We start from the raw sequence: 23924 nt of genomic DNA on the forward strand, positions 1-23924 counted from the left end.
ACTGGTCCTGTCTGGTTCAAAGTGATAGGGAAATTACTGGAGTTGGCATGCTTGGAAAAGCAGTAATTAAAAGTGAAAGTGGAGGAGTAGAGTGTTGGACTTCGTGGTTTCTTGGGCAGTGAGATACAGGAGAGATAAAGGTTCGTGTCCTCCAACTGGAACAGAGAGCATGAGTGCCTTAATTTGGGCATGTCTTATCCTGACAGAGGAGTTTTGGGGGTTGTCCATCGAGGTTTGGGGTATCAAGCCTGAGATGATTGAGGGCTGGTTGTTACTGTTGTAATATCCTGTCCTTCAGTGAAATGTGGGCCTTTCTTCATCCTCTACTGAATGTTTTAGTCATCTAAGAGACTGCTGCATTGTGTTTAAAGGCAGCACATGGGGTGTTAAGCAAGGAATTTCTCCTTCTGAGCCTAGAGGAACTGTCCCTATCTCTGAGAACTAGGTATGTATCCTTCCTCAGAGATGGTGAGAAACACATTCTCTGGCAGTGTATTTTAGCAAGAGAGGTTAGGACAAAATAGATACATGCAAATAGGAATAGGAACTATAGGCTAGTGAAATGAAATTGTTATGCAAAACAGATTAAGAAGGGATTTCACAAGCCATGAATCTAGTCTGATTTATGGACTGTCATGCATCTGTATTTCCCCAGGGTATTTTTCACTTTCACTGTGTGTGACCAGCCTCATTTGTATTGTAAAGATCTAAAAGGGCAAGCACAGCTGCAGTGGCAAGCACATGTTACTACTGCTTGTTCTTCATTGCCTTTTCCAGTTTTTCTCTTTGATGCACACCAGGTGATGGTTCATAACAGAGCCAAGGGTGATGAGAAGTTGTGTGAGTGAGAAATGCATGATTTTGATAGGCTTGCAAACTGCCACAAGGCCACTGCTGCCATTTCTGCAGTGTTGCACTGTGGAGCTTGAAGGTAGCTCTGAAGCACTGGCTGGAATGCTTGAGAGCTTTTTGGGTGGTTGTTATTATTTTCTGGTAGAGTGATTTTTTGACCTTCATCTGTCAGAGCTTTGTGCCAAGAGCTCTTACAAAAGCCATTATGATTTCATTAATGGCCTGAAAAGTTGTAGCTGGTTGTACTTGGGGCATGTGATAACAGATATGTTTCATGCCCCTAAACTTGAGGGGATAGCTGGAAACAGCCTCTCTTTTAAGAGGGCCTGGATTTTATGGCATCTGGGTTAGCGCCAGATGCGTTAATAGAAACCAGGAGATGTTACTCTGACCACTAGGTAAAAAGTAGCTCATTCAGAATTTTTCTTCTCAAAGTTGAGGCTTTATTTAAATACTTCAGTCAATGTATACCCTGTTCTTTATGTACAGATGTGCTCATGCATCGGGGTTAATTTGGGGTGTGGGGTTTTTAGTTTGAACCTTTCCCAAACAGAGCTGCTTTTAACTTGGAATTCAAGGTTATTTTCTTTGCTCAGTAAAAAAGAGGGGGGAGAATGGTATAGAGCTCTCTAAGCTTCCCAGCTTGACATGTTCTTCAGCTTGTGTGATTCACTGATGGTTCTCCTGTTGGGACCCTGCTTAAAGCTAAATTAAACAGTGCTGATCTGTTTACTTTGGAAATAAAAACCCAGTGAGGAAAGACACTCATTAGCTTGCAAAATGCCCATCCCCACTGGTAGCTGAGTAAACTCATCCACAGTGCCCAACAGAACACTGACAAAGTGCTGTTGCTCTTCAGTGCTTCCAAATTGGATGTGGATGGGGTTTGAGGTGAAGGAAGGATGTTTTGTCTTCTGTTTCCGTGATAACATCCTGAGCGCCACAGCTCGTTCTGAAGGGCGGCTGGTCCTGGTCGTTAGTCCTGTAAACTAACCCTTGTCTGTTGGGGAAAAAACAACACTCCCCTTCCTCTTTTTAAGAAACTGTTCTTGTGAATCCTGTAGCATATTCTGCTCTCTGTCTGCAAGCCAAGCTGTGGGGCTGTGGCTGCCATAAACATCATCTTTCTCCCTTTTTTGCACTGCCATTTTGATCAGGCACTGAATGGAGGCAGCGCACTCGCGGCAGCATCCAAACGTTCAGCAGTTGTCCTTGTGTGATGGAGTTCATCAGAATTAGTGTTCAGCACCATCAAAGTTACTGAACATAAAATGAATCTCACTTCTGAGAGTCCCTGATGCTACTGAAACACTTGGGGGCCTCATAGATGAGGGAAGCCTAATTAAAACAGTGGCTGTAGCTACTTCTAGCTCTGTCAAGCTATTTTTGTTTGGGTTATAAAATCACCAATAGTGATTTTGTCTTCAGATTGCCATTCTTTTTGTTCTTTCTGCACCAGCCTCCTTGGAAATCTGCAGTTTGTGGTAGCTAGAGCTTAACCTTTATACAAATGGTAGTAGTGGGAGGACTAAATTGAAGATAATTCTGTAATTGCTGAGGCTGACAGCTCACTATCCTTCACCGTAGGCAGAAGTGGTGAAATTGTTATCCTTTTACCTCTGTGTTTGTGCTAGTGGAAACTTCCTGCACAGAAGGAAACTTAATTGAAGAGGGGACCTGTGGCAAAGTTCCTTGAGCTTTGACTCTTTCCAGGATCTCCATTAAGACATTTTGGAGGTCACTGCAAATATAATTGAAAATACTCCCATCAACTTGTGCCATGTAAAACTACAGCAGGTGAGCCATAGGGAGAGAGAGTTGTCTAGACTGTTCTCTTGGTTTACTTCTCTGTTTTTTCCCCTCCTATTAACTACATAAATAACTCTTCATAATTGCCAGAGCACAAGACTTGCAAGGCCTGAGAGGCAGGGTAAGTTAGTCTGTGCTGAGTCCTGTCTGTGTGGCTAGACTTCATTGTATCTCAGCTAACTTGCCTCATGTATTTTTGTGTTACATGCACACATGCAAAAAAAACCAATCAAAGTGGTTTTGATGTGAAAGTTGAATGCTAAATCCTGACTGCATTCCTCTTTTTGGACTTTGTTTTGTTAGGACAGTCTTTACTGTACTTGCCAGCCAGTGTTGCTATGGATTTCTGGGCCACTGTCTCTTCCTCTGGAGTTCAACATTGCGTAGAAGTGTAATTGCAACTTGCTGTTGTCTCACATAGTTAAAAGTAATATCCTCTCCTGTAGTCTTACCCAGCTACTTTCCCCCATCAGCCCTTCCTGAAGGTTAGGTGAATATTGGATTTACCTACAAATGTTTAGATGGATTAGGACTCCAGTGATGAGCAGACTGCTGCAATAGACTTGAAGGACAATATTGCTTACAGCTTGGAAAGAGAAGCTTCGATTCTAGAGTGGCTATGCAGTGCCCTGCACAGACATTTTTGCTTTGCTGTCCTTCAGCTTTGTCTTTTATTTTGGACTAGGTTACCAGGCTTCTTCAAGAGGAATGGAAATTACTTTGTTTCTTTAAGGGGAAAACACCTCCAGAGATGGTAGCATGTAACCCAAAGACTAGCCTCTTGATTTGCACAGCTTCAGAAGTTACTTTTCTTGGGTTCTGCTTTCAGCTGCTTGTCCTGCTGAAGATGCTGTCAGTGTGAGCACTGAGGTGAAGTAACAGTTGTCACTTCAGATAAGGCTTGTGACAAAAGCCTTGCTGAGGAGGGGGGAGGAAGGGCCCTTGCACTGCAGATTTGTCCTGGTGGGAAGACCTGAAATACTGGTTTTGGAGTTAGTATTGTGTGGTCTTTATGTGCCATTACAAAGGGTGAAAGAAGGGGTTCTGTAGTGATAATGAATATGAGGGTAGGGGTGAGGGTGAAAATGTATCCATAACACATGGGATGTACTGCAGTCTCTGTGCATTATTTAGAGACTGTCCTTCTGGGGAGTTGAGTGCAATTTAACTTGCTCAGTGGCTGTTAAGTGTTTTCAGACTTGTTTTATACAGTATCGCAGTATCACTAAGGTTGGAAGAGACCTCAAAGATCATTGAGTCCAACCTGTCACCACAGACCTCATGACTAGACCATGGCCCCAAGTGCCACGTCCAATCCCCTCTTGAGCACCTCCAGGGATGGTAACTCCACCACCTCCCTGGGCAGCACATCCCAATGACAAATGACTCTCTCCGTGAAGAACTTACTCCTCCCCTCAAGCCTAAACCCCCCCTGGTGCAGCTTGAGACTGTGTCCCCTTGTTCTGGTGCTGGTTGCTAGAGAGAAGAGACCAACCCCTTCCTGGCTACAACCACCCTTCATGTAGTTTTAGAGAGCAATGAGGTCACCCCTGAGCCTCCTCCAGGCTAAACAATCCCAGCTCCCTCAGCCTCTCCTCACAGGGCTGTGCTCCAGACCCCTCCCCAGCCTTGTTGCCCTTCTCTGGATACGTTCAGATGTCTCAACGTCCTTCTTAAACTGAGGGGCCTAGAACTGGACACAGTACTCAAGGTGTGGCCTAACCAATGCAGAGCAGCACAGGGGCACAATGACTTCCCTGCTCCTGCTGGCCACACTATTCCTAATGCAGGCCAGGATGCCATTGGCCTTCTTGGCCACCTGGGCACACTGCTGGCTCATGTTTAGGCAGGTGTCAATCAGCACCCCCAGGTCCCTCCATTTGGCAGCTCTCAGCCACTCTGACCCCAGCCTGTAGCTCTGCATGGTGTTGCCATGGCCAAAGTGCAGCCCCTGGCACTTGGACTTGTTGAATGCCATCCCACTGGACTCTGCCCATCTGTCCAGTCAGTCGAGGTCCCTCTGCAGAGCCCTTCTGGCCTCTAACTGACCAACATCTGCACCTAGAGAGCAAGTATTCACAATCCTAAAGCGTGCCTAAACTTGATGCTTTAGGGTTTGCACTGAAAAATGTGAATATTTTGCATTTCCTATGTGTGATGATAATAAATTGAATGAAAGAAAAAGCCTGAAAGGCTTTAGCAGCAGTGTGGTCTTCAGCTAGTCGCCCTCATTGTCCAATGTACCTTTTTGCATTGAATGTTTGAAGTCAATTTTTAACTGTACTGTGTGTCATGATGAGTAAACCAAGGAGAGAAGAGTTCTGATTTGGCTTGACCTGAGCTACAATTTTGTTGTCTGGGTTATCCTAGATTTTATTAAGATGCTGTTTTCCTCTGTGCAGCCTCCTTGTTGATGGCATTAGGCAGCCAAAGTGAGGAGGATTCATTTCCTCAGAGGGTTTTGTGCGACCTGAGGATGTGGCTGGGAGCTGCAGGGTCTTGGGTTGTCTTCTACAAAACCCTGAAGAGATGAATTTGTTCATAAGCCAAAAACATGCACTTGCAGCCCAGAAAGCCAATCACATCCTAGGCTACATCGAAAGAAGTGTGGCCAGCAGGTCGAGAGAGGTGATTCTGCCACTTTGCTCTGGTGAGCTCTCACCTGGAGTACTGCATCCAGTTCTGGAGCCCTCAACATGGGAAGGACATAGACCTGATGGAGCAGTACCAGAGGAGGGCCGTGAAGATAATCAAGGGGTTGGAACAGCTCTGCTATGAAGACAAGCTGAGGGAGCTGGCGCTGTTCAGCCTGGAGAAGAGAAGGCACTGGGGAGACCTGACAGCAGCGTTCCAATACCTGAAGGAGGCCTACAAGAAAGCTGGAGAGGGACTGTTTCCAAAGGCCTGTGGTGACAGGACAAGGGGCAATGGCTTGAAATCACAGAAGAGTAGGTTTAGATTGGATGTTAGGAACAAGTTCTTTACCATGAGAACGCTGGAACAGGTTATCCAGGGAGATAGTTGAGGCTCCATCCCTGGAGATAATCGCGGTCAGGCTTGACAAGGCTCTGAGCTACCTGATCAAGTGGAGGATGTCACTGCTCACTACCGGGGGTTGGACTAGATGACCTTTGGAGGTCGCTTCCAACCCAAACCATTCTGTGATGTCCTTCAATGCCATTTGCAGTCAGTTTGTGGTGAAGGAGAATTCCACATTATGGAGTGTGTTGAACTTGCTGCAGGTTAGTTTCCCTTGCAGCAGTGGCTGCGTGCTGGGTTTGTAGCTAGTTCATAGCTCTTATTCCAGCAGCAAAGGGGGGCATTCTTCTCTGAAACAAAAAGCTGTGTTGAAATACTTCTGAAGAGGGTGAGAAACGTCCTCCCAGCCACTGTTTCAACCCTGGACAAGTAATTTCCAGGCATAATTGTGTTTCAGAATTGCTGCCTTTGAATCCTCTTCACTTTCTAAATTTGAAGTCCTGCCCTGGTTTGAGTGTCAGGAGCTTTGTTTCCTCTGTGGCAACATGAGCACAACTTTGAGGAAGAACCACATTGGCAGCTAGCAGGTTGTTCTGGAGTGGTCGTGTTGCCTTCTGTTCCAATTAGCACAGCAAGAATCCCCCAACTTTACTGTTCAGGGCAAAGAGGAGGTTTAGCCAAAACTCAGAGCCCTTTCTGGTGGGGTTTGTTGGGTTTTGTCTCCAAGCCCCACGCATTCTGAGCCTTGCTAGATTCACAAGCACATGAGCACTTTTGAGGCCTTATGTTTAGTTGCATGCTTGCCTGTTGGAGTCAGCTTGAGAGCTGAGATGCCAGATCTGCTTCTTGTGTTCCAGTTCAGCGCCTGTGTGTTCCTGAAAGTTGTTTGGATTTAAAGGGATTAAAATTGGTGTGCAGCGACTCACAAAGGGGGAAAAGCTGTGCTTAGGAATATCGGCTCGGTATGGAACTGGAAATGGCTGGGGGTGCTCGGTGCTGTGAGCTGTTCTAGCTAAAACTTGGGAACTGGGCTCTCCTCAGCAGTGCCTCTTTCTCCACTTCCATGGGAACAGATGGGCTTTTGTTGATAACAAATCTATTATCAACCTAGGAAACTGACGGGCAGCACTTGAGCCACTCTCGCTGTAAAACAGGCCTGACTGCAGACTGAGCACATCACATGGCAGTATGTGTTCAAATGTAGAGGCTAAAAATATCCTTCCTTCTTCCTCCTCTCAGGCACAGATGCCCCAGTGTGAAAGGAAGAGTCACTCTGGCATAGAGTTGATTAGATCTACAGCAGACAAGGGGATTGGCTGCAGAGGAATGCTTTATGTGTTGACCTATGCAAGGAGCAGCAGCTTTTAACAATTGCTGAGACAAATGTTTGTGCCTTCTCCATTTCTTTGAAGGCTGTCTTAGTTTGGAGCAGCAAATCCTCGTTTCATTTTGTTGCTTGGTTTATCTGTGTTTATTTGTACTTGGGGGAGTTTTCAAAGCAGAATCCAGTGACACATGCAGTACTTCAACTAAATTTTATAGCTTTGGTAAGCCTGGGAAAATCTTAGCATGGTTCAGTGGAGAATCTGTGTTTTTCCTCAGAGGCAGAGGACTGGCTGGGATAAATTTTAATCTTCATTATTATCTGGAAATGGCTTGGAGGCCAGTTGGAGGTAGGAGAGAGATGGATTTGCTGGATGCTTTTTCTTAAAATGTTTTGCAGCAAAATGGTTTCATTACTTAAAAGCCAGCTCTTTCATTACAGATGTGTCCGAGCCAGATACACCAGTGCAGAGCCCTCACATGTGTTCCAGACTCAGTTTTTAATTGTATTTCACAACTGGATGTTAGTGGCCCCATTTTTGTTTGAAAGCTGTTCTGCAGTTTATCTGCATTAAAAACAGTGTAGCCAACAGGTTGAGAGAGGTTCTCCTCCCTCCTACTCTGCCCTGGTGAAGTTGCACCTGGAGTATGGTGCACAGTTCTGGGCTCCACAGTTAAAGAAGGACAGGGAAATGCTGGAGAGAGTCTAAGGGAGGCCGTGAGGGTGATTAGGGAACTGGAGCATCTCTCTTACAAGGAGAGGCTGAGAGACCTGCGGCTCTTTAGCCTGGAAAAGAGCAGACTGAGAGGGGATCTTATCAGTGCTGATCAATATCTAAAGGGTGGAGGGAAAGAAGATGAGTCTGGGCTCTTCTCAGTGGTGCCCAGTGATAGGACAAGGGGCAGTGGGTGCAAACTAAAACACAGGAGGTTTCACTTGAACTTAAAGGAGAAACTTTGAGGGTGCCGGAGCAGGCTGCCCAGAGAAGCTGTGGAGTCTCCTTCTCTGGATTTTAAACCCACCTGGAAATGATCCTGTGCAACCTGATCTAGGCAAACCTGAGCTAGCAGGGAGTTGTTGGAGGTGATCTCCAGAGATCCCTTCCAGCCTCTACTGTTCTGTGATTCTGTGTCTTCACAAATAATAGCTGCATAACTTCATAGCAGCCACAAGCATTCCAGCCTTGTGCCACATGACTGTGAAGCTGTCCTGAATGTAAGGTTCTTCAGTACAAGTCATTTTTGCTTGACTAAGCATTGGGAATAGCTCCAGCAGCGTCTGAAATACTGTCAGTTCAAAAAAAAAAAAGGGGGGTTTGTAGGTAGCTGTGTTGTGGAGGTGACTCCCCTTGAGCGTGGAGCTGCATAACGAAAAGGCTATGTGCTGCTGTCCCAGAGTGCACACCGAAAGACCCAGGAGGAGGAAAACAGAGCCGTTTACATGCTGGCTGTGTGTGTATAAGCTCTCTGGTATATAACGTAGGGCACGGATACTTTGGCTGTCTGCCAGGGTGTGCATGGAGCCCTGACAGCTTGTTAAAATGATCCTAGAAAGGACAACCGACGGTGACACCGCCTGGGTGTGAAGCAGGAAAAAGTCCTTGGAGCAAACAAAGCCACTGAAGGTGGAGGCGGGGGGGAGCTGGGGAGGATTCATTGTTGCAGCTGAAGTCCCCAGAACAGGTTGTACATGCGTATGTGTAGGCAGTTCACCTCACCAAGCCTTTTATCCAGCTAGTTTGGGGTTTCTTTCCCCCTCTCTTCTGGACACAAAGCTTAGTGCCTGCCTCAGCAGTGCTCCCGCGCTGGTATTTGGCTCCTGGCCAAGCTTTAATGAGTACCCCAAGCCCTCTGTGATTTGGCTCCTCCAAATCTATTAGCATATCTTCAGAGCGAGATAAAACTCATTAAAGTCATTTACATTTGGGCATTAGAATTTCTGATCATTTAAAATACCTACCGCTGAAAGCACAAATCTGGGGTAACATCCTTCCTATGAAGCTGCACTTGATCCAGGGCTTTTTCTGTTCTTGGGAGGAGTGCAGCCTCTGCCATAGCCCTTACCTGGTCTCTGATGGTAATGAAATGAATTTGTAGTACACAGTCTTATCAAAGATGTGATCTGTGCCGGCTTTGATAAAGGAATGCAGGCTGTGGCAGAGGATTCGCCTTATGTGAAATCACATCCGAATGGCTCATCTTTGTGTTCCATTGTATTGTAAACGACTCCAGTGATGGTGGCTGAGCTGCATAACAACCAAACTTCCTGGCCATTCACGCTATGTGCCAAAGTCTCTGCATGACTTGAGTTGTAGATCTGGGCTTTAACCTGTGCCCTCTGTCTCCCTAATCTTCATGAATGCACTTTTTTTTTAAACATACCAGCTTTAAATCTCCATCTTTCCTGCTCAGAGCTGCCTGCTGGTGTCATCCGCCCTCACTTGGTGATGTGGGGTTGAATAGTTTCTGCAGTGCTGCCTCACAGTCAGGACAGTGCTTGTGAGAGATGGGCAGCGTTCTCCTGCTTCCAGGCAGTGCAGCAGACATCAGCTGATCGGCGTCGACTCTCCATGTGCAGGCTTTTACCTCCTAGCCTGTAACAGAGCCGCACTTGAACTGCTCATGACCCGTGCTCAGATTATCCTTGCTAAATGGCTGAACTGCAATGCATGCTGAAACAGCGCTTGTAAATAGATACGTGGAAGCCCAAAGTAGTGGCTGCACAAAAGAGAGCCTGGGTGCTTCTATCCATATAAAAGTACTTAGGATCTCATAAGTGTTAAAGTCTCTTCAACTGAAAACATCCTGAAATGGGCTGTAAAACGCATGTCATTGCTCAGCTGAAGTTCTGTAGATGTGGCCCTGTGGAAGTGCTGGCACTGGGGGGTGGACATCCACCATCAGCCTCTATGGCTGGGAGTTAAGGAGTAGCCAGGTAACTGCTAAGCACTGGAATTCACTGAGGAGAGACTGAGTCATTTCTCTTTGTGCTTTACCAGGTTTCATTTCAGTAGGTGATGAGTTTTTCTCTTTCCTAAGAGGCAGGTTAGGGTGTTGGTATGTGGCATCAGACTTGGATGTTCAGAGTTCAGTTTTCTGAAGCAGTCCCATGGGCTGGAAGAGTTTTAAGGCCTACAATGACAAATTCTTGTCTGTTTTTCCTTTTTCTTCTCATCACCCTTTCAAAAAAGGAAACATAGTGAGATAGCAAAAAAAAACAACAACCAAGCCTAAACCCAACCCACCCTAAAAGTCAGAAAGAGCAATAATTGCTTGCGATGATTTTGAGGTTCTCTCTTGACCCTAACTTTGTGTGATCTCTGGATCTGTGTTCACGTTGCCTTTCTCTTTACATTTCCTCATCTTCCTGCATTCAGGCAGTGCTAATCATGTGATACTTTTGTGACTCGAGGCTTTAAGTGTATTTCTTCTTTCTTTTAAAAGCTCAGATCAGGCTCTTTGTTGGCCGTTGCCACCAAAGTCAAAATAAAAAGAGCCTCAGATAGCTGAGGAGAAATGGAAGTGCTCAGGGAAAAGTGGTGGTGTGGTGCTTGATTTTAAGGGGGAGAGGGGGCAGTGTTTCCTTCCAACTCCATCAAAATCTTTTTGAGGAGAGGTGGTTTCAAACTATAGCATGGCTTTGTTTACAGAACATAATACTACTTCACTCAAGATGAGACTGCTTTAAGGCAGTGTACAAGGCTTGCCTGTTGCACTCTACCAGCTGACAGAAAAGCACTGAAAAGTAAAACACCTTGAAGTTTTCAGAGCAAGTGTGCTTTGAAGTATCATTTTGTGTGTTGTAAAGCTGCCTATTTATGCTATTAAGAGCTCCTCTCTTGTAACTCCTGATCTTTAGAATAAAGTTACAGGAAGAACAGTATCCTTTTAAAAGGGGGGGGAAAAGTTAAATCATAGAATCTTAAAAGTTGGAAAAGACTTCCCAAGGTCATAGAGTCCAACTGTTAACCCAACACTGCCAAGTCCATCACTAAGCCATGCCTCTCAGTGCCACATCTGCATGTCTTTTGTACCCTTCCAGGGACACTGATTCCAGCACTGCCCTGGGCAGCCTGTTCCAGGGCTTAACCACTCTTTTGGTGTAAATGTTTCTTCTAATGTCCAACCTAAATCACCCTGGCATAATTCGAGGCCATTTCCTCTCATTCTGTTCCTTGTTACTGGGAGAAGAGACTGACCCCCACCTGGCTCCGTCCTTCTTTCAGGGAGTTATAAAGCCAGAAGCTCTCTCCTCAGCCTCCTTTTCTCCAGGCTGAACAATCCCAGTTCCCGCAGCTGTTCCTCACCAGCCCTGTTGTCCAAACCCTTACCAGCTTTGTTGCCCTTCTCTGGACCCAGTCCAGCACCTCAGTGTCCTTCTTGGAGTGAGGGGCCCCAAACTGAACCCAGTATTTGAGGTGCAATTCAAAGAATCAGCTTTTTTTCACCTGATTTCTCTGCTGGTTTGTGTCTAACTTGCTTTGTTAGCATAAAAACGCTCAACAGGCAAGGCAGTTTCTGCCATCCTACTTAACCTGCTTTTAACTTGTATCACCAAAACCAGCTGAAGCAGCCAGTTGGATCTGCAGCTGGACCTGTGCTAATGTTGTCAATTCTGTGATTCTCTCTAATATAGATGTTGCCTGGAATCTTAAACATAACCCAGCATGCCACCAGTGCAGATGCAGCAAAGCTGGGTGAAAGCACCAGGTTCATCAGCTGAAGTCAGGAAAAAGAGATCATTAGAAATGATTAAAACAAATCAGGGATTCCTGGCTTGCAGGTTTCAAACAGAATTTTTTTGCTTATGCAGCCAGCTTATCTTTGGCACAGATCTCAGTCTGGTTTTGATAAAAGTACCTGTGGACTTACCGTGACTTTATTCTCGAGCATGGGGATTTGGCACTGGAATCCTTTGGCTGCCTTAAATTGCCCGTCCAGCTTTTTGCTCCCCCACAGCTCTGAACAACACCCCTGAGATGCAGTGGAGCAGGATGGCTAGCAGCTTTTCGTAAGCTCATCTTAGAAGAGCACTCTTAGAAACCAGAACAGGAAGAAATAACGTGATGTTTCTGTTTGCTTCCTTCAGGTTTTGAACGAAGAATGCGATCAGAATTGGTACAAGGCAGAGCTCAATGGCAAGGATGGCTTCATTCCCAAGAACTACATAGAAATGAAACCACACCCGTGAGTAGAGCTTTGGTGATGGCCACCCCTAATACTGCTTTTTCACATCCTCTCAAACAGAAGGAAGGTTTGCTGCCAAATAGTTTGCAAGGTGCACCTTGCAACGTCTACCAAAACCATACCTACGGATGGCTGGAGGATGCCTGTTGAGTTGTAGCTCTGGCTGTACTGTTTGCTGTAACTCAGATCACAGCTGAAGGGCAGGATAGCTCTGGAAGCTTTTCTGGTGGTTGCTCTGGTGCTCTGCTGGTCAGACTGCATCCAGTTCTGGTGTTTCCATCATAAGAAGGGCAGAGAACTGCTGGAGTGAGTGCAGAGGAGGGCCACAAAGATGATCCAAGTGCTGGAGCAGCTCTGCTATGAGGATAGGCTGAGGGAGTTGGGGTTGTTCAGCCTGAAGAAGAGAAGACTCCAGGGACACCTTAGAGCTGCTTTCCAATACCTGAAAGGAGCCTAGAAGAAGGCTGGAGGGTGGCTTTTCACAAGTGTGTCTAGTGACAGGAGAGGCAGTGGCTTTAAGCTGGGGAAGTGTACGTTTAGACAGTGCCTTAGGAAGAAGTTATTCAGTACAAAGGTGGTGAGATTCTGGAATAGGTTGCCCAGAGGATGTGGATGCCTCCTCCCTGCAGGTGCTCAAGGCCAGTTTGGATGAAGCCTTGAGCAATGAAGTCTAGTCGAGAGGTGTCCCTGTCCATGGCACGGAGGTTGGAGTAGATGATCTCTAAGGTCCCTTCCAAGCTAAGCTATTCTATGATGATGCAAGTGTGTGTGTTCTTGTGATAATTCTCTGCTTGCCTTAGTGTAGCAGGTAAGAGGAAAAATTGTGGCATTCACAGCTCACCAGCAAAATGATTAAGGATGTTTGAGCTGAACTCTGTCTGTGTTGCATCCTGAGAATTGTTCAAATGGAACAGGACCCGGAACAGAACCTCTGGTCCAACATCTCCCTCACAAAACAGGCCAACATCACAGAGTCTGTACTCTTACACAAGTATAGCTGCATTGATTTGCAGCTCCAGAGAGCTGTGTTTGAGTAACTGCTTTGAACATTTCCCCTTAGACACAAAGAACCTAGCATGTGATAACAGCAGCATTTCATGACTGGCTATGTTCTTTGTGTCAGTTCATGTTGGTTTTGCTGTCTTCTACTAAACTCTGGTTCTGCCAACCTTTGAGATCCTTCAACACCTGAACAAGAAAACAGCAAGGTCTGGGCAACAGATTTAAAGTGAAGAAAAGCAGCAAGACCTGTAATCAGAGTTTTGATGATGAGCTATCGCGTTTCAGTTGCTCACAAAACCTGATGATTGATTTGTTAATTGGCTGTAATTATCACAGAGGTATTGCAGCTCAATCAAGAATTATTTTTCTAAGGGATCTTTTGAAATAGCAGAAGGAAGCTACTGAGGGAGTGTGCCCCAAGGAGAGGAGGCAATGCTGCTGTAGTGCAGCCAAGCAAGATGTGAAGCAAGGATGCCCAAGGAAATTCTGAAATCATTTCAAGCTTTGTCTGCTGCAGTACCATGCTTGGTTTTCCTTGCTGGTGCTGTCCACTGGGGATCACAAATGTGCATTGCAATTTCTCTCTCGTTGATTTGAGTCATCACATGTCTTCTCAAAACAGTTACTCTGCAGTGATGTCTCCTGTGATATGACGGTGCTCAGTTTGTTCTGTAATCACCTGTGGTATTTTGTTTTGGAGGGACAGAGCTGCCAGGTTTTCCCTTTTTGATATCAAAGGGGAATGAACAGTGTGTGAGCCTGCCAGTGGGTGAAGTTGGTAGTGATTTTCAAGTGAAGTTAATGTGACCTTTTCTGAAGAGGTTTAAACTGCTGATGGCAGCTGGATGGAGTTAGCTGCATGTGTCGGTGGGGCTGGGAGTCTTAACTACCCTGCTCATTAACAACCCTGGGAAATGATGCATAAGTTTTTACAGCATAGTGTTTGTTTAGCTGTCATGCAGAGCTCTCTGAGTAGTCCTACAAAAGGCAAATTGCAGGCAGCCGACCAGGAGTGGAAGAGAATGTTGCTTTTCTCAGACTAGTGTCAAATTGTATTGTTGGATGGTGGCACAAGAGCTTTTCAAGGGGATTCGGAAAGAAAGCAACTGAAGATGCCTTTAAATCCTGTCCTGAGATCTGACCCTAAATCCTTCAGCCCCACAGCTGGTCTTAAATGCAGCGTTGTTTCTTGCTTGTATTTTGTACATCTTGGGGTTTGCTTTGTTAACATACGGAGCTGAAAGAAAGATGGGGGGCTCAGAGTCACCAGCTGAGTCACCAGGAATCTGAAGGGTTAATTGAATTGCCACATCAATTAACAAAGAAAATATGCAAGCAGACGTTGGCATGATACTCGAGAAGAGCTGCAGGAAGCTCTGGGCAGGGAGGCTTCCTGTGGAGGCAGAGCAGTGCAGTTCAGTGGCAGGACTGCTGCTCTCCCTTCCCCTTCAAGGAGCAGGGGAAGGATTTGCTGTTCATGGAGCAGCCTGCTGCATGGATCTCAAGTGGCTGTGCTCTTAATCGGCTTTCTCTTGAAGGTATTGCTGTGGTCTCGCTTGGCGCTGTTGTGACTTTCTGGAGGAAGTCAGCCAAACTAAAACGTTGTGCTGAGTAAAGCCAGGAGTTACCACACTGCCAGCTGAAGTGAGCCTGAGAGCAGTGAGAGCTCTGTGGTGTACTGGCCACTGCATCTCCCTCTAGTGCAGCAGCAGCAGCAGCAGCGCCTGGATTTGCTTGTGCAGTGCTGAGTGGACAAGTTTTCACCTACGTTGCAAAGCTAACTGGAAAGCTCTCTTACCAAGCTCAGCCCTTCAGCAGGGAAGCTGTGGAAGTGTTGTAGTCCACTTCTTTGGCCTGCTTCCGCATGTGGGATTTTTGACAGTAATTCTTGGTGATTTCCCCTCCTCCCACCCCTGTGGCAGACTTGGACATGCACAAGGCTTCTGGTCCTTTACAAATGTGGTCTTAAGTAGGCTGTAGTCTTTAAAAATAACTCTGCTTCCTTCATCTATGGGAGGGTTTTTTTCTTTTCATCTTATTTATATTTAGAATTCAAGCTCCTTTTATTCTGAAGGTCTAAAGGAGTGGTGAGGTCCCAAAACTGCAGGGGAGTTTTAAGAACTGTGAAAGATCTTTAGACTTTCTATTTAAAGTGACTCAGAAACAGCTGGCAGAAGAAATGAAGAATTTGATGATGCTGTTAGTTTGGAAGTGTTACTTCTTTTAATCAAAGTGTACATTGGTACTTTGTAGTGATTCAGTAAAATTTAGGGGGGAAATTTGATGTATTTCTGAGGCTTCAGGAAGGATCATAGATGTTCTGTTGAGCTCTTGGAGGCTTTCCTTCATGACTGAGGTGTGTTCCTTATTTTTTTTAAGGTGAGGCTTTAATTTCCAAGTCCCATGTGAGTAATTGAGAGTTATTTGAGAACTAAACAGAATTAAAACACTTTGTAAACAAGCACAGTGGCATAATATCTGAAGTCATAATGCAAAGCTTGCTTTATGCAGCATCGGTCAGAGGCAAAATCCAGGACTTCATTCCCTTTCTGAAAACTGGGCCAACAGCCCAGGAAACCAAATGCTACCTTTGAGTCCTGGGTTTCACATCACATGGTGCCTCTTGGTTGATTTTTGAATGCAGCAGAGTGCAGTGAGAGACAAGTAGACACAGCCTCTACCACCACCTTGGGTACCCAGAAGTGGCACAGATGCAACACCCCCACCCCCCAGAAAAGCACTTCCAGTGATAACTGGAAGTAGGATGATTGTGGGGAAAAGCTTTTCTTTTCCATTCCATGGGATAACAAGTACACAAAAAGACTTGAAAGGGAATAAAACATGTCTTAGGTGGTCATGGAAACAGATGTATCATTCTCAGTGCCAAAGTGGAGCTGTGTAGTTAAATGCTTTGGATGCTCCTTTTACAAGGGGGATGTCCTAGGGTTGTTTTATTTGGTATGTTGCATGTAGTAGAAATACATCTGTGGCCTCATGACCTTGATATAATACAGGGATATGTTTCTGTGTAGCCTGCTATGGTGAGCAGATAGTGAAGACAGCCAGTGAGAGGAGCAAGGGCTGCCAATAGCTGCAGAATGGTAATCAAGTAATCTGTGGTCCTTTACCTCTAGAGATAGCTTCCTTTTAGCAAGACCTAAAAGGTGAAAGCTTCAGCTGCTCCTAGGAAAGACTGTTTCAGGCAGCTTCTTTCTTCTTGCTGCCCCCAAACCCTCACTGTAGGAAGTGAAGTTTGTGAGTGGAGCTCTTGTTATTAAATGCTGTCCTCTAAGGTCAGTCATCTGCATGGTTATAGGCTGTGGTAAGAGCTTCTATCCTGTGTGATCTGTTAGTCAGAACTGAAAGCTGTACTTTCTTGGTTGTGAGGAGGGTTCTGCTTTTCCCACACTCTGTGACCTACCACTCAGCTCTTGTTTGCCTTTAATCTTGGATTAGTCTGGAAATGCAAATACATATGTGGGTAAGAATCCCATGACCAGGAGCTGGTGGTCAGCGTTGATAATTTGGTTGCCTATAGGTTTACCCTCCGGTGCACAGCGGTGGTCAACCTATGGCTTGGATTTATGCACAGCTGCCTGGGATTTCAGATGTGGCTTCCATGGTGCAGTTATTTCATGTGACAGCTTATGTGAAAGCTGTGGGATTGTCCTGACTGCAGGAGGAGACAAGAAAATTCGCTGTTGACCCAAGAATTACCAGCAGCTTTCCTAGAACTGAGTTGCATGTCCAGCTCAGCACTCCTCTGCAGTGAAGCAGGGAGACCTTGAGGGAACTTTTCTTGCTTGGTAACTCCACTCCTCGCACCTGCCTTAGCTTTCTGACATCTGATCCCTGTCGTGGACCACGGTGCTTTGTTAGAGGTCAGATTGAACTCGAGGCTGAGGGAGCAACCAGCTGCTGAATGCAGCCACTCCTCCTCTGCTGAAGCAGTTGTGCCTTGCCACTCGATCTAAGTGAGAGTAGGAATTGGTTTTGATTTAAAGTGCACTTTGCATTTGTGCAGAATGGGTTAATCACATAGGATCCTGTTTCTACAGCTGTGAGGCTTCTGAAGAGAAACCTGTGAGTGAACTCCCAGTGTTTCCCTTTCAATCTGCAAGCACTGTTTTCTTTTTCATTTTTTCTTTTTTATCATTTTTCAACTACTACAAGGTTTCTGCCCACTAAAATAGTGCTGTTTCTGTGCTTAGTCCTTAATAACTCCATTTTTCTATATATTCTGCTCTGCAGAAAATGGTTAAAGCAGAGGTAATTAAGTAATAATGAGATTGTGTAATTGCTTTCCACTGATTATCTTTGGGTACTAACAGTGAAATAAATGCTGCTGTATCTTGGGGAAGTTTTGTAGTGCCCAGTCACCAGTGCAGGATTCTTTGTGGCTTTTTTGTCTCTGAGTTGATGGCATCATACAGTTTGGGCAATTAAAACTGTGCATGTAGAGATATGAGACTATTCCTTAGTGACAGAGGAAGGCACTTGAGTTTCTTGCTTGAGCTGGGCATTAATCTCTTTGGCCTTAGGGTGTGAGGCCTGGTTATGAAGATAACAGTGCAGACCACAGAAGACATTCTAACTTTGTCCAAGGTTGTAGCCAGTTGCCAGGGTGATTGTCTTAGTGTCCCAAAGCAGGACTTTGCTGTGAAGCAGTTATGTACAGTAGGTTCTTGTTGTCCTAACTCACAGATACAGTTGGGTGCAAAACAGTGTGCATAATAATGTGGGAAATTTTGAGCATGATTTTCCCACCTCTGAAAGCAAATCCTGTAATTTGAGGATTTCTCTCTTACCACATCTCTGCTTTGCTAAATTAGGTGAAATAGGGCTACTGCAAGTGCCTGCTTATCAAGTCACAGTTGCTTCATTGTCAGGATGAAACGTTGTGAAACGCTGCGTGGTTCAGCAGCCTGTGTTGGAGGGAGGTGCAGTGTGGTTATTGGTGTTAGGAATAATTTCATCTCTGTGTGAGTACCCAGGGCTCTTCCATGAAATGATGAAAACTCTTGTTTTCTTTTCCTCACTACCCAGGTGGTTTTTTGGGAAGATCCCCCGAGCAAAGGCTGAGGAGATGTTAGGCAAACAGAGACACGATGGTGCCTTCCTCATCAGAGAGAGTGAGAGCGCTCCGGGGGACTTCTCCCTCTCAGTCAAGTAAGTAATGCCCTGAAGCAAGTGTGTGTGGTAATCAGGCCATCTACTGCTCAGTTGGACTCGTGAGGCGATTGTCAATGCTGAGGAGCAGGAATCATCTTCCGTATGCCCTGTAGCATTCCTGTTCTTCCAGTGATACTCATTTATTCCTTCTCAAATAGCACAACTGTGTACACTCTGGTTTGTAATGAGCTTACAGGGCTGAGCTGGTGGACATTGCTGTCTGGCTCATCTAGTCCCAGGTGTGGTTTGTTGGTTTGCTTGTGGATCCCATTTCTCCTCTGTACAGCCACTTGTTTTCTGCTCTCCTCTTTCCTTCCTCTCCTGCAGTGTAAATTCCTACGCTGTCTTCTCTCTGGGTAGTGCAACACCTCCAAGCATATTTTTCATGTCTGCTTGGCACATGCTTTGGGGATATTGAGGCACTGGGACATGAGCTGTGGAAACAGAGGCCTGTTCCCTCTCTCACAGGTACATTCCACATTGGTGCAGAGTCTAATAGTATCAATGAGGAGGAGCAGTTCTCATGCTTTAGAAGTCCTGGTTGTTAACCAGCAGGAGTTCCTGCTAGGTAGCCATGGCCCACACAGTGCCATGCTGCCTGTCTTGCCCATCTCAACTCACAGTGAAGTGGAGGTGTTAGAAACTTTAAAGGGTGTATTACATAATTAAATGTGAGTTAGGGGTGGGAGGGATTCTGCCCTCAGCAGCTGATGTTAGCTTTTAAAATATTTTCTATAATCTTCCCCTTTCCTACCAGAAATGAAAAATGTTTTTCTTTAGAGTCCTAACAACACTTTTTGGATTATTTATGCACAAGTCCAACTTTTCTGTTTTCTGTGGCTACCAGTGATGTGTTGGGGTTTTTTTCCTGGTCATCCTTGGTCTGCAACCAAGTTTTTGTCCTTCAGTACAGCAGCACTGAGTCATGCCAACAAACTGGATTAAAGCCACTGGTTATTAGAGACGTTTGTATTTCTGTCTGGGATCCAATCATCAGAGCTGGAACACTAGAGATGAATGAAAGCTTCATTCCAGAAAGTGCATTCCTTGAAGAAACACAGTTGGGAGAGCAAAGCTCTGCCTGCCTCTTAGCTTAGCATTGCCACCTGGTGGTAATTTCTCAGCTGGGTTTTCTGTTGTTTTGGTTTGGGGTTTTTTTCATTGTTTGAGTTAGAAAAATCTTTCTCCTAAACAGTGATCTGCAGGATCTGAAATGGTCAGAAGCTTTCAGGCTGCAAAAAGGAGAGCAGGGGTGGTATTCAGGAGATGTTTTGCATGACCTTTGCAGCCAAGATAGTGTCTACATTTTCAGCCAACACAGAAGCCCTGCTGCATGCCAAGTGGGGAGCAGTTTTCTTCTGCTTTCAGTGGTTTTGAATGAAGTGATGAAGTGAAAAGACTGAGGTGCCATTCACCTGGAAATTCCCAGTTCCTCTGTAGTCAGGATAAAATGTTGGGAAAATAGCTTCTAGTGGGTGCCATCATTTGTCAGAAAGAATTGTTGGCACAGAAGTTGCATCACCTTCTGAACATCTGGGAGTCTTGGGGTTGTTCTGCAAGGTAGGCTTCTGCCTAGGTCCACACTGGCTGCCACAAGATGCACTCCTACCTTCCCTGTGGCAGTGTTTTCCTATAATGGGACTGGTGCTTGTGGATTGCATTATCACAGAGCCAGTGATGCTGTGTGAGGGAAGGACTAAGAAGTGCAGGACCATAGCAAGAATAGCACAAACCTAAACTGGCTCAGGTCAGTTGGGAAATTGCTGCATGTGAAGAGCTAAACCAGGGCATTTGTGCTGCCTGACTTCAAGAGCTTGTATTTGGCAATGTGGAGTGGAAGACACCATGGAGCAGCTACATCAATGTTACCTTGTATTTGTACTGCAAGGGCCATAGCCTGTTCCTTAGGAATTCTGTGTACTGTCTTCAGTGACTCAGGTGACTGCATATGTACCTCAAGAAGCCCAAGTACAGGGTGCCAGCTACAACGCTGTGTAAAATAAAAAGCTGAAATAGTTCAAGTGATCCAAGCCACAGAGGGTTGTGACACATCCTTTATGAATAAAGGCCTCAAACTTCTGCAGATTCAGAGTGGTTTGAAGAGCTGGTTTTAAACCGAAGTCATCTTGGCAGAAAAGGTCAGGTGTAGCTTGCAGGATTTGCTTCCAACTACATTCAGTTCTTGGCTTCTATCTCTCTGATCACTGATTTCTGGAAAATGCAGTTGACAAGTGGTTTTCAGACATCTTTTTTTAACAGCAGCCAACTGGTATCTGTATTACCAGTGGCACTGTCAGCTTTCATTGTGCCCTGAAGGACCTTTTTGTGCTGATGATCCCAAAGGAGAAGTACTCTGTGATTAAGGGTGTGCTGGTTTGTGTTCTTTGTTCTTTCCATACAGGTTTGGAAATGATGTGCAGCACTTTAAGGTGCTCAGAGATGGGGCTGGCAAGTATTTCCTCTGGGTGGTGAAGTTCAATTCTTTGAACGAGCTGGTAGATTATCACAGATCCACATCTGTCTCCAGGAACCAGCAAATATTTCTCCGGGACATTGAACAGGTGCCACAGGTAAGAGAAATGTCCTCATGGAGTGCACTGTTCAGGCTGTCACAGCCATGGTCTGAACCTGAATTGCAACTTGGAGTAAATGAATAGGGATGGAAGTGCATCTTTAGATCCTGCAGCTAGAATCCCCAGCATGGTGTGAGTTGGAAGGCACCTCAGGGGGATCATCCGGTCCAAACTCCCTGCTACAGGATGGTTGCCCAGGATCACAATGTCCAGGCAGGTTTGGAATCTCTCCAGAGGAGACTCCACAGCCTCTGTGGTCAGCCTGCTCCAGGGCTTCAGCATTCTCACAGCATAGCTTTTCCTGATGTTCAGGCAGAACCTCCTGGGTTCTAGTTTTTGCCTGTTGCCACTCATCCTGTCACTGGGCACCTCTGAAAGGTCTGGCCCCATCCTCTTGACCCCTTTCCTTTAGATGGTGATAAGCATTGAGCTTATCAGCTCCTCTCAGTCTTCCCTTCTCCACTGGTAAATAATCTGGCTGGCTGTGCAGAGCCTACCTGAGAACTCCCTGGTCTTGTTTTCAGTTCTGGCAAAGTGTTATTGCTGCTGCTGCTTCAACTCTTGGCTTGTTTATGGATACTGTTGCAGGAAAATACCTGATTGCTGTGACTTACAAATGGGTTCTAACACACAGTAAGAAAGAACAGTTTAATTGTACTGGTTCATAGCCAGAACTGTATCCCTCAGCAGCCAGGGAAGTTTTGGTCCTGGTCTTTCCTGAAGAGGTATTTACAGGTAGGGGCATATGGAACAGCTCAAGCCTTCTGGTTTGGATCTAGTTAGTGTTAAGAGAAACCAAAAACCATGCTAAGTGCCAGCAGAGCAGCTTGTGCTTAGGTAGCTCTTTGTTTTGTTCCATTTCCCAGGGCAATCAGAATGTTATGTTGCATGTAAGTGGAATTATAATTTTTTTTGGTCAGTATTGGCTAAATCATCTTGCTTCCATGTGCAGCATTCTAGTTCTAGCTTGAAGACCAGGGCTGTGGAATTCATGCTGCTCTCCAGGTGCTATGGGCACCCTTTGCCCTAATTTGTCTGTGTAACCAGTCTGCACCTTTTGGTCAGTGATAAGACAGGATGAGAAAACATCTGTCTGACAAGGATGAAGATACCTTCTTAGCCTCATGATTTTAAGAGTACAGATGCATTTTAAATGAACTGTTAGCTTTACTGTAAGAATGGAAGCGTTTGCTGACCAGGCAAAATGAGCTGTGACAGCACTACTTGATCCTGGAGAGTCTTAATGCCAGCATCCAGTTTTTAGGGGGAGCTTTGTATATCATGTTGTATATTTAGCAGGAGAATTGGACTGGATGATCTCCAGAGGTCCCTTCCAACCCGCATCATACTCTCTCCCATCCCCCTCTGCAGTAAGCAGAGGCATCCTCAACTAGATCAGGTTGCCCAGAGCCTTGTCAGCCTCACCATGAATGTCTCCAGGGATGTGGCCTCAATTACCTCCCTGGGCAACCTGTTCAGTGTTCCACTGCCCTCATGGCAAAGAACCTGCTCCTGACATCCAATCTAAATCTGCTCTTCTCTAATTTCAAACCATTGCCCCTTGTTCTGTCGCTACAGGCTTTTGTAAACAGTGTCTCTCCCTCCTCCCTGTCCTTCAGCATCACCTGTGAGGTTGAATTTTATGATCTCTGAGGTCTTTTCCAACCTGGTTGATTCTATGATTCTCTCTCTGAGGCTTTTCAATACCTCCAGGGATGAAGATTCAACCGCCTGTTCCAGTCTTTGAGAACCCTTTCAGCCCAGCGAAACGAAGCAGCCCAAACCTTTGCTGCTAAGCCTCCTGCCTGAGGGAGGAGGCGCCTGGAGCGCTGCAAACGATCCTCACTTTGTGTATCTTTTTCTTCTTTCAGCAACCCACATACGTTCAGGCCCTGTTTGATTTTGATCCCCAAGAGGAAGGAGAGCTGGGCTTCCGTCGCGGAGACTTTATCCAAGTCCTTGACAATTCTGACCCCAACTGGTGGAAGGGAGCCTGCCACGGACAGACGGGCATGTTTCCACGCAACTATGTGACCCCAGTGAACCGGAACATCTAGAGAGAAATATTAGAGATTATTTAAAGCAACCAGAGAAACAGTAAATACACATACAGAACCTAACTGCAGCCAGTGACCTAACATCACACGGCGATAAAAACCTGAGTCACCTTCTCTCCATGAGGTGATCCTTCCTTCACTCAGTACGGAACTTCAGGGGTGGGGTGGGGGGGAAGAGTTCAACTTACACACCAAAACTTGTCTTTAAAAAAGAGAAAGAGAGAGAGAGAAAAAAAAAAAGTAACAAATTTCCTCAGCTGCTCCTGGGTTACCCCCTTTCATTCACTCTTTTTGTTTTCCCCTCCTCCTCTGTCCCATCAGTGCATGAAGTTTTAATGCCATATAAAGTCCTAGCCATGCAGTTAAAGGAAAAGGGAGAAACTCTGCTGGTATTTTTCTCTCTCTGCAAACGGTCTTCATTTTGGCATGAAGGGATGTGAGAGAAGAACCAAATCCACAGTCCTGCCTTTAGGGGTGGGGGTTGGGGGGTGGAATCTTAAACAACAAAAATCACCAGTCTCTGCTTTTGCCTTCAAGATTCAGCTCTTCTTGCCTGGGAAAGATGAGGCGTTCATCTAATTTTTCTCTCTTCTCCTTTGGCACTTTCTTCCGAAGCTCAGCAGGTTCCAAGCAAGGGAAGGGGAGAAGAGTTGTGTGGCTTTCTGTTTTAGTTTTTTTTTTTTCGTTCTCTTTGTTGTTTTCCTTTTGAGTCACAGAGCTGCTTTGAGAAACTCCACCATACAACTGAAGTCTGTTGATGCTGTGCTGACAGCTCTTTTGGTTTTTCTTAAAAGGTGTACGGTTGAGCACATTCTGTAATTTTTTCCATAGTGCCTTTCCCTTATTTTTCTTCTTCTTTTTTTTTTTTTTTTTTGTTTAATTATTATTATTTTTAAGTTAAAAGGACAGTCCAGAGCTTTTCAGTGGGGTTGTGGTTTTTGGTTTTTTCTGCCTATGTGTAAATAAATAC

At 45.5% G+C, this 23924-nt stretch overlaps 1 protein-coding gene across 1 annotated transcript; it reads left to right on the plus strand.

Moving 5' to 3' along the window:
- Window positions 1-12046: 12046 nt before the first annotated feature.
- GRB2 (growth factor receptor bound protein 2) lies at window positions 12047-23165 on the plus strand (the record flags this gene model as incomplete). The annotated part of the gene is made up of 4 exons (XM_009897946.2): window positions 12047-12150; window positions 18199-18321; window positions 20726-20894; window positions 22769-23165. Coding segments are annotated over 4 exons (582 nt in total), but the record flags the coding sequence as incomplete, so codon positions are not given.
- Window positions 23166-23924: the final 759 nt, after the last annotated feature.

This window comes from Dryobates pubescens, chromosome 20 (genome assembly GCF_014839835.1).
Source record: "Dryobates pubescens isolate bDryPub1 chromosome 20, bDryPub1.pri, whole genome shotgun sequence".
NCBI classification, from domain to species: Eukaryota; Metazoa; Chordata; class Aves; order Piciformes; family Picidae; genus Dryobates; species Dryobates pubescens.